The 10,371-nt window shown below is 46.2% G+C and overlaps 1 protein-coding gene across 1 annotated transcript; it reads right to left on the reverse strand.

Annotated features, from left to right (window-relative positions):
* C3H2orf72 (chromosome 3 C2orf72 homolog) lies at nucleotides 1-6,720 on the reverse strand. Its single transcript, XM_067466117.1, has 3 exons — nucleotides 6,116-6,720; nucleotides 3,215-3,331; nucleotides 1-726 (listed from the first exon to the last, which is right to left on the reverse strand). Exons 1-3 carry the CDS (start codon nucleotides 6,687-6,689, stop codon nucleotides 635-637), a joined length of 783 nt encoding a protein of 260 aa, XP_067322218.1. The 5' UTR covers nucleotides 6,690-6,720; the 3' UTR covers nucleotides 1-634.
* Between the last annotated feature and the right edge of the window lie 3,651 nt (nucleotides 6,721-10,371).

The following is a 10,371-nucleotide window of genomic DNA, read 5'->3' on the forward strand; positions in this document are numbered from 1 at the left end:
TTTGAAAGCACATGTTATTTAATAAGACAGACAATTTACAAAATTATAATAACATACATCAGATTTGATCCACACAATGAGTTATGATTCAACGATGGCACTTCAAAGGCTGTCTTCTAGGTTTTGGGGGCACTGATGCAAAGAGATCACCCATCTTTAGGAATCGTAACCGGGTTAGAGTTGCAAGAGACTCCCCAGCTTACTCCCATCAAGTAGTTCATACCATCAGGATTTCTTCTTAACGTTTGGCTGGAATGTCTTTTCCTGAAATGTGAAGCTGCTGTTCCATTGTGTCCTAGTCTTTGGAGCAGCCGAAAAGAAGCTTAGCCCCTTCTCCTCAATGTGATGTACTTTCCGATATTTAAACATGGCTCTTGTGTCCTCTTCTCTTCTCCAAGCTAAACATCCCCAGCTTCCTAAGCCCTTCCTCAAAGGGATTCATAGTTGTCAGACCTTTGATCATTTTGGTGGCCCTTCTCTGGACACCTTCCAGCTTGACCATCTCCTTCTTGAATTGCTTTGTCGTCTGGGATCAAATGAAGCGGGAGAAGGGCATCATTGCTCCGTCTCTCAAAGGCACATTGGAATTCCCAGTCCCAAATCCTATTACTTTCAGAAGGAGAAGGAAGGGATGCTAAACGCCTGCCTTTCCACAGGCGTCTTCACAAATCCCGTTGGGCGCCATGTTAGTCAAAGCCACAACTTCTTCTGCATCTTCAGAGGCATCTATTTTGGGGTAAATAAAAAAAGAAAACTGATGTAAGACAAGACTATCAGGAATACAGAGCTTGGGATAAGTGGATTTTCTTTGGGATGCAGTGCCCAGAATCCCCATAATAGTGGAATGTGCTGGCAGCAGGATAATGGGCTCCATTGTTTTTGTCATATTTATTTATGCCCTGCTTCCCTCTTTTAAGCAAGACTCAACTTTGTATGAGGTTTGTTGTCGTTATTATTATTATGTTTATGTTTATTTATATCCCGCTTTATCTCCAGGACAGGAAAAGCCCTCTGACTCTAAACACCACACCGTTGGATGGAAAACAATCCTTTTGTTGAAGACTAGCTGTACCCAGCCACGCATTGCTGTGGCCCTCAGAAAACAGAGGATTTGTAGACATGAAGCAATCTGTGCTAGAGAACTCCTCCCAGCAAAGGTTTCCTGCTGGCTAGTAGAAGCCAGGCTGTTAAGGTGCAAGGTGGACTTGCAATCCTCTGGTCTTGGGGGAAGAGTTGCCTGGTAGCCACATGGGCCTCATGGAGCCGCTGCGGTGGCTCCAGCTGTTGTCGGGGCTGGCCTTGCCAAGCCCCCACCCCTCCTTTGGGCCAGGCCTTCTCCTTCCTTCCCTCTTTCCTTTACTCAATCCCTCCCCTCCCCAAAAGAAAAAGGACTCTGCCTTCCTGCATGGAAAGAGACTCCATGGCGAGGCTTCTGTTCCTTCACAATGGTTGGTGCTTTATTCTTCTCTCGCAATGCGGAGAGGTGCTTTTGCACGTGCTCTGTAAGGCATTTTTCTTTTTGGGGAGTTTTGAGTTCTTTCCGCTTCATTTTTTTACGGGTTTTTTTTTGTTTGAAAGATATAGATAGGACTAGAATGTGTTTTGCTGCCAAATTTGTTGTCAATTCATCCAGTGGTTTTTGACTTCTGTTAATCCCACAAACGAACATTACATTTTTATTTATCCAGATAATTAAAAAGCAGTAAGGTAACAAAAAAAACACTTTAAAGAAATAGGTAAATCCAATTAGGTAGGAAGATAAACAGGAACAATGTAGTCCAGGGTAATAGTTCAGCAAAGTCCATAAAAACCAAGGCAAAACTTCCCAAATAGAATGCAAAGAATCAGGAAACATGAACCCAAGGTATGAATATAGAGCATAAAATCCAAGAACCAAAACCATGAAGCAAAGGCACTTAAAACGTGAATTTCCCAAGCAAAACTTCCATAAACAAGAACGAGATCTTGACTTGATTCAAACGATGCTTCATCTGACTACATATCCTGTACTTGGGACTTTTATCTCATCGTTAGCTAAGTCTCTAACATTCAGAAATTGGTTTTGTTTTAACTGAGAACTTATCTTTTTCTCTCAAAGCCTGGCAGACCGCCGAAGCCGCTGTTCGGCTCTCCTGTTTTGACTAATCTCCTCGCGTCTATCTATTTGCTCATTATCCATTTGCTCATTCATTTCTGCAGCTGGGCCAGGAGCCAAGCTGTTTTCCTGTTCCCTATCATGGGAACTCTCTGGTAATAATTCAGAAAGCACACCATCATCCCCACAACCCTCAGGGACATTCTCATGGGAAACTACACTTTGAACAGGGATCTCCTGATCATTCTCTGCATCAAGATCACTGACCAAATCCTTGCCATCTTGAAACTCATCTTGAAACTCATTGAAATCATTCCCTACACCATTGGATGGAAAACAATCCTTTTATTGAAGATAATTTAAAAGCAATAAGGTAAAAAAACACTTTAAAGAAATAGGTAAATCTAATTAGGTAGGAAGATAAGCAGGAACAAATTAGTCTAGGGTAATAGACCAGCAAAATCAATAAACACCAAGGCAAAACTTCCCAAATAAAATGCAAAGAATCAGGAAACATGAACCCAAGGCATGAATATAGAGCATAAAATCCAAGAACCAAAACCATGAAGCAAAGTCACTTAAAGCGTGAATTTCCCAAGCAAAACTTCCATAAACAAGAACGAGATCTTGACTTGATTCAAACAATGCTTCATCTGACTACATATCCTGTACTTGGGACTTTTATCTCATCGTTAGCTAAGTCTCTAACATTCAGAAATTGGTTTTGTTTTAACTGAGAACTTATCTTTTTCTCTCAAAGCCTGGCAGACCGCCGAAGCCACTGTTCGGCTCTCCTGTTTTGACTAATCTCCTCGCGTCTATCTATTTGCTCATTATCCATTTGCTCATTCATTTCTGCAGCTGGGCCAGGTGCCGAGCTGTTTTCCTGTTCCCTATCATGGAAACTCTCTGGCAACAATTCAGAAAGCACACCATCATCCCCACAACCCTCAGGGACATTCTTATGGGAAACTACACTTTGAACAGGGATCTCCTGGTCATTCTCTGCATCAAGATCACTGACCAAACCATTGCTATCTTGAAACTCATTGACATCACTCCCCACACCCAAAGCACCCTCATCCTGGAACACATTCACAGGCTGAGCTCCAACATTACCTTCGTTGACCTTGTTTGCAGCTGTCTCCAATTGTCCTTTTCTCTGTGGCCTCCTTCTGCCCCACGGAAGGCACTGCAAGAAGAAAGGGAGCTTCTGTGTCCCGATTTCCACTCCATCTTTGAAATAGGAAAAAAAAAGACACAAAAAGAAAGAGAAAACGAAGACTCAGAGATAAGCTCCATGAAAACCTGAGATCAGAAATTGATGTTTTTAGGTCTCTGCTAAGTGAGTTGAACATTTGTTTGGGGAGATAAAGAGGGGTATAAATAATAATAATAATAATAATAATAATAGTAATAATAATAGTAATAATAGTAATAATATTTTTAAATATTATACATAATAATATAAATAATATAAATGTAGACTCTGCAAGGAAGCAGATGAAACAATGGATCACATCCTCAGCTGCTGTAAGATGATCGTGCAGAAAGACTACAAGCAGAGGCACAACACCATTGCTCAGATGATTCATTGGAACTTGTGCCACAAATACCATCTGCCTGCGACAAAGAACTGGTGGGATCATGAGCTGGAAAAAGTTACAGAAAATGAACACATCAAACTACAAGAGAGGAGATTCCATCTGAACATGAGGAAGAACTTCCTGACTGTGAGAGCCGTTCAGTAGTGGAACTCTCTGCCCTGGAGTGTGGTGGAGGCTCCTTCTTTGGAGGTTTTAAAACAGAGGCTGGGTGGCCATCTTTCAGGGATGATTTGAATGCAATATTCCTGCTTCTTGGCAGATTGGAGTTGGACTGGATGACCCATGAGGTCTCTTCCAACTCTTTGATTCTATGATAAGCTACTCTGGGACTTCCGGATTCAGACAGAGTTTTGGAGCACAAGACTCCTGACCTCACAATTGTGTTAAAAAAACAAATATGGATCATTGATGTTGCAATCCCAGGTGACAGAAGGATTGCAGAGAAACAACTGGAAAAGCTGACACAATACGAGGATTTAAAGATCGAACTGCAAAGGCTCAAGCTAGTAAAAGTGGTCCCAGTGGTGATTGGCACACTGGGTGCAGTGCCTAAAGACTTTGGCCTGCACTTAAACACAATCGGCGCTGACAAAATTACCACCTGCCAGCTGCAGAATACCACCTTACTGGGATCTGCACGCATCATTCGCCGATACATCACACAGTCCTAGACACTTGGGAAGTATTCGATGTGTGATCCAATACAACAGACAGCAGAGTGTCTGCTGTGGACTCATCTTGTTGTGTTCCAAATAATAATAATAATAACAACAACAACATTTAGGCAGGTTTCCACCATGGAAACAGTGACGCTATAGAAAAATACAGTATATATATTTGCAAAACGGTCCCCTTATCTGTGGATGAAACATGCGCTGTTCTGCTTATCGAAGCTCAAAAAAATTATTCCCCATAGTAAATGTCTTAGTTCACTTTAATTCCTTCAGTATTGTATGCTTCTAGCCCAAGAATAATCAAAAACAGTATTCTCATTGGGTTGCTGTGCGTTTTTCAGGCTGTCTGGCCCTGTCCCAGCAGCATTCTCTCCTGACCTTTCACCTGTATCTGTGGTTAATGGCATCTTCCGCGGTGGAGTGTATGATGTCCAGGGTGGGAGAAAGAGTGTTGGAGTTGGCAAGCTTGATTAGCATTGAGTAGCCTTGCAGCTGCAAAGTCAATCAGTGAGGGTATCAGCATAGAGTTAGCCTGGCCTCTGTTGCCTGGAGGCACCCTCTCTTTGGGAGGGACTTAACTGGCACCTGATTGATTGTTGTTGGGAGTTCCCATTTTCAGAGTGTTGCTCTTTATTTTTTTATACCTGTGGAATAATGACCAGGGTGGGAGAAAGAACTCTTGTCTGTTTGAGGCATTGAGTAGCCTTGCAGCTGCAAAGTCAATCAGTGAGGGTAGCCTGGCTGATGTTGCCTGGAGGCACCCTCTGTTTGGAAGGTATAAACCGGCAAGGTTGCTCATTGGAACATTCACACTTGCATGAAACAGAAGATTAAATAAATAAATAATATATCCCCAGAAGATCAAGGCAGGAAATCCCACATTATCTGAGTCCACACTCAGATAATGCGGGATTTCCTGCCTTGATCTTCTGGGATATATTATTTATTTACTTACTATATTTATATATATGTTTCCACCTACCTGCCTGGATCCTGAGGGCGGCGGAGAGTGCCTTGGAGGCGGCCTGCTCGATTTGCATCGCTCCTCCTGCCCCTTCTTTCCCGGGTGTGTACAGAACAGCCTGCAGGGTCTCCTTGGCGGTGGCTCCCTTCCTCTCCCTATGTATACATTTATATACCCCTAGGGCTGTGTGGAAGGGTCCTATGCCTCTACCTACCTGCCTGGATCCTGAGGGCGGCTGAGAGTGCCTTGGAGGCAGCCTCCTCGACTTGCGTCGCTCCTCCTGCTCCGGGTGTGTAGAGGGCGGCCTGCAGGGTCTCCTCGGCGGTGGCTCCCTTCCTCTCCCTATGTATATATTTATATACCCCTAGGGCTGTGTGGAAGGGTCCTATGCCTCTACCTACCTGCCTGGATCCTGAGGGCGGCGGAGAGTGCCTTGGAGGCGGCCTCCTCGACTTGCGTCGCTCCTCCTGCTCCGGGATTGTAGAGAGCGGCCTGCAGGGTCTCCTTGGCGGTGGCTCCCTTCCTCTCCCTATGTATATATTTATATACCCCTAGGGCTGTGTGGAAGGGTCCTATGCCTCTACCTACCTGTGTGGATCCTGAGGGCGGCGGAGAGTGCCTTGGAGGCGGCCTCCTCGACTTGCGTCGCTCCTCCTGACCTGGGTGTGTAGAGGGCGGCCTGCAGGGTCTCCTTGGCGGTGGCTCCCTTCCTCTCCCTATGTATATATTTATATACCCCTAGAGCTGTGTGGAAGGGTCCTATGCCTCTACCTACCTGCCTGGATCCTGAGGGCGGCGGAGAGTGCCTTGGAGGCGGCCTCCTCGACTTGCGTCGCTCCTCCTGCTCCGGGATTGTAGAGAGCGGCCTGCAGGGTCTCCTGGGCGGTGGCTCCCTTCCTCTCCCGGAAGACGCTGCGCAGGAGGGCCAGCAGGGGGAGGCGCGCGCTTCCCGCGGGGTCTCCCTCTCCGCCTTGTGACGTCAGCACGGCCACGCCCACCACGGCGGGGAATCCCCCCCGGAGGCGGCGTCGCAAGTCGAGGAGGATGGCGCGGAGGCGGAGGCGCTCCTTCTTCTCCTTCTCCTTCTTCCTGGGCGCGGGGAGCAAGGAAGCGGCGCCGAAGAGGACGAAGAGCAGGCGGCAGGAAGGCCAAGGCGGAGGGCGAGGAGGGCAAGGGGGAGGTGGGCTCTCTTCCTTCTTCTCCTTCTGCCCCTCCTCTTCTCCTTCCCCGAAGAGGTCCCGGGCCAAGGCTTCCAGCCACTCCCGCGCGGAAGGGGGCTTCCACTCGCCCACCAGCAGCACACGCTCCCGACCGCCCGCCCTCGACACCAGCCCACCCAGGCCAGGCATCCCCGCTCCCGTCTCCTGCTCTCTCTTCCGTGGAAACCGAGGGGAAGGGGCTTTTGTAGGGACAGGACCAAGAGGAGGAAGAGGGAGGAGACTTACTCCTTCTCTCCCTCCCTCCGGGTTAATCGTTAGCCAGGTAAGAGGAGGGAGGGAGGGGAAAGGAGGGAAGAGAAGGAAGGAATGGAAGGAGGAAAGAAGGGAAGGAAGGAAGAAGGGGAAGGGAAAGGAAGGGAAGGAAGGAGAGAAAGGAAAGGAAGAAGGGAGGGAAGGAGGGAACTTCCTGACTGTGAGAGCCGTTCAGCAGTGGAACTCTCTGCCCCGGAGTGTGGTGGAGGCTCCTCCTTTGGAAGCTTTTAAACAGGGGCTAGATGGCCATCTGTCAGGGGTGCTTTGAATGCAATATTCCCGCTTCTTGGCAGAATGAGGTTGGACTGGGTAGCCCAGGAGGTCTCTTCCAACCCTAGGATTCTATGATTCTATGATTCTAGGGAAAGAAGAAAGGAGGGAAGGGAAGGAAGGAAGGAGGGAACGAAAGAAGGAAAGGAAGATGGAAGAAGGGAGGAGGGAGGAGAAGGAAGAAGGGAAGGGGAGGAAGAAAAGGGAAGAAGGAAAGGAGGGAAGGGAAAGGGAGGAGGGAAGGGAAGTGAAGGAAGAAGGGAAAGGAAGTGAAGGAAGAAGAGAAGAAAAGAGGGAAAGGAGGGAAAGGAAGGAAAGAAGAAAGGAAGAAAAAAAGGAGGGAAAGGAAGTGAAGGAAAAAGGAAAGAAAAAGGGAAAGGAAGGAGGGAAGAAGGGAAGAAAAAAGGGAGGGAAATGAAGGAAGTGAAGGAAGAAGGAAAGAAAAGAGGGAAAGGAAGGAAGGAAGAAGAGAAGAAAACAGAGAAAGGAGGGAAAGGAAGGAGGGAAGAAGGGAAGAAAAAAAGGAGGGAAAGGAAGTGAAGGAAAAAGGAAAGAAAAAGGGAAAGGAAGGAGGGAAAGAAGAAGGGAAAGGAAGGAGGGAAGAAGGGAAGAAAAAAGGGAGGGAAATGAAGGAAGTGAAGGAAGAAGGAAAGAAAAGAGGGAAAGGAAGGAAGGAAGGAAGGGGAAAGAAGAAGGGAAAGGAAGAAAGAGGGAAGTGAAGGAAGAAGGGAAGAAAGAACAGAAGGAAGAAGGGAAAGAAAGGAAGGAGGGAAGTGAAAGAAGAAAGGAAGGAGGGAAAGGAAGGAAGGAGGGAAGTCAAGAATGTGCGAAGGAAGGAGGGAAGGGGAAGGAAGCTGGGGGCACCTCCAACTGCCTTGGCTCAAAGCTATGGGACTCTGGGAATTGTAGTTCACTGGGGCCCTCTCCTACCTACTTACCTACCTACCTACCTATATACCAAGATTTATAAGGCAAGCCACAGTGCGTCTACACTGAATGTGGTTGGCCTACTAGGGAAAATGCGCATTTATGGATCCACTTGGCAGCCTCAAACACAGAGGCTTAGTCCAGCAAGAGTTACTCTCAAATAAGTTTCTCCAGAAGCAGAGTAAACAATAAAAAAACCTAGAAAGGCAGAATCAAAGGCCTGCTTGTGCTGCACTGGCTGGCTCTGAATCTTAACCAAGTTTCTGTGGACTGGGTCTCTCATAGCGCATAAATGAAATATGTATCCCTCACAAAATCAGCCCTTTTGGGTAGAGAAAACTAAAGACCGTGGAGAACTACAACTCTCAGGATTCCATAGCATGGAACCATGGCAAGTGGTGTCAAAAGGCATTCATTAATTCTTCCATGTCAATGCACCCTGAAAGACGGTTCTATTTCAGTTCCAAGCAAAGGTTTGCAAAGCTACTCCGACTCCAGTGTGCAAACATTAGCTTAAAAGTCCACTTTGAAGACCACCTAGGCATACACAACTCATCAGCGTTGCAGGAAAACAAGGAAGCCTTGGGAGTGGTTAATCAATAAAGAAAGGTAAACACTGTGTTTTGTGTGCACTTTGTGGTTGATGCTCCCAGGGGGTCAGGTCACAGGAGCAGGTAAAGTGGTGTCAAACTGCACTCATCATGAAGTGCAGGTGCAACCTGAGAGCACATGAAAAGCACAACAGGAGCCCACAAGAGAAAATATACATCAAGTGTTGGAGCAAGTGAGCCAGACCACATGCTACAGGCAATATCCTCACCTTGAAAGCTCTTGTACATAACTAGGGGGAATAATTGCTTGTTTCTTGAAATTATTTGCCCCCAAGAAAAGTCTTTCAAAAAGAGACCGGATAGGCATACATAATGAGAAATATTTGTAAACACAATCCTTTTTAGACCTAGTTCTAGTCACTCAAATGGCTGGAATGGTTATTTAGTTCTGCCCACTAAAGGCACCAAAATTTCAAAGTCTGCCTTGTTGATCTTACCAATATTTACTCAGGCAAGAGGGCAAGGTCTCATTGCCCTCTTCATACAAAGACAGAAGCAGAACTGTGCCCTAAAAGGGGAGTGAAAAGCATTCTATGTATACCTAGGCACAAAGGCGCAAGAGTATTTACTTAATCCTTCCTGATCCCAGAAATGGCCTCTTGGTCATGGAAACCTTTGTGGAAGGGTGGCAAAATGCAGGCTGCAAACTACAATGAACTTCAGTGACCAAAAATTGTCTTATCTGGGGCAATAACTGAAGTGTGTGGATTCCTTTGGACTTATCACATTGGCTTGGAGATTCTGTGTTAATATATATCGTGTCATCAGCAACCATACCATTGTATTACATTTCTAACAGAACAAAACACACATTTTTTAAAAAAAAACAAAACACAGATTTTGCAAACTTGGTAGTTGGTTAAATATCCTTTGACCAGTATCTGGCCACTTGGGAGTGCCTCTGGTGTTGCCGCATGTGGCAGGTCTCAGGTTGCATTGCAGCATGTAGTCAGTGGTTTGTTCTTCTCCGCATTCGCATGCCGTGGATTCCACTTTGTGGCCCCATTTCTTAAGATTGGCTCTGCATCTCGTGGTGCCAGAGCGCAGTCTGTTCAGCGCATTCCAAGTCGCCCAGTCTTCTGTGTGCCCGGGAAGGGGGGGGGGGAGTCTCTCATTTGGTATCAGCCATGGATTGAGGTTCTGGGTTTGAGCCTGCCACTTTTGGACTCTCACTTGCTGGGTTGTTCCAGCGAGTGTCTCTGTAGATCTTAGAAAACTATTTCTTGATTTAAGTCGTTGACGTGCTGGCTGATACCCAAACGGGATGAGCTGGAGATGTCACTGCCTTGGTCCTTTCACTATTGGCTGCTACTTCTCAGCTGATGTCGTCTATCCAATACAATTTTCTGAATCAGCACCCAAATAACCAAACCAAATCTAAAGTTGACCAAAAAACTGATTCATAACCCTTTTTGGTACTAATGTTGGAGAGTGGTCCCTGGTTTAAAAAAGGTTGGGAACCACTGTCCTAGGGAGACCTCAGTTAATAAAGTACAGTCACCACTTAATTATTCACCGATTCTGCTTCTAAAGATGTCGCCATCTGTGGCTCAATAATATAAAGAAATGCAAAATCCAGAAAGTAAAGCTTGCTTTTGCAATTTTATAGAAGTGTCACCATTTTACTATGTCATTGTATATAATGGGACTTGAGCATTCACAGATACTGAGTGAGGCAGCATAATTTCCTTTTTTTAAATGCACGCCATTCAGTCTGTTGAAGACGTAGCGGAGCGCTAGTGGTCTCGTTT

The sequence above is a fragment of the Anolis sagrei genome, chromosome 3 (genome assembly GCF_037176765.1).
Source record: "Anolis sagrei isolate rAnoSag1 chromosome 3, rAnoSag1.mat, whole genome shotgun sequence".
NCBI lineage: Eukaryota > Metazoa > Chordata > Lepidosauria > Squamata > Dactyloidae > Anolis > Anolis sagrei.

What these genes read in the sequence shown, in the direction of transcription:
- C3H2orf72 (XM_067466117.1), bottom strand. Translation starts at nt 6,689, where the DNA reads ATGCCTGGCCTGGGTGGGCTGGTGTCGAGGGCGGGCGGTCGGGAGCGT. An exon ending in CGCCCTCAGGATCCAGGCAG is followed by an intron (nt 3,332 to 6,115) that starts GTAGGTAGAGGC and finishes CCTATTTCAAAG; the next exon opens with ATGGAGTGGAAATCGGGACA. An exon ending in TGCAAACAAGGTCAACGAAG is followed by an intron (nt 727 to 3,214) that starts GTAATGTTGGAG and finishes ACCCCAAAATAG; the next exon opens with ATGCCTCTGAAGATGCAGAA.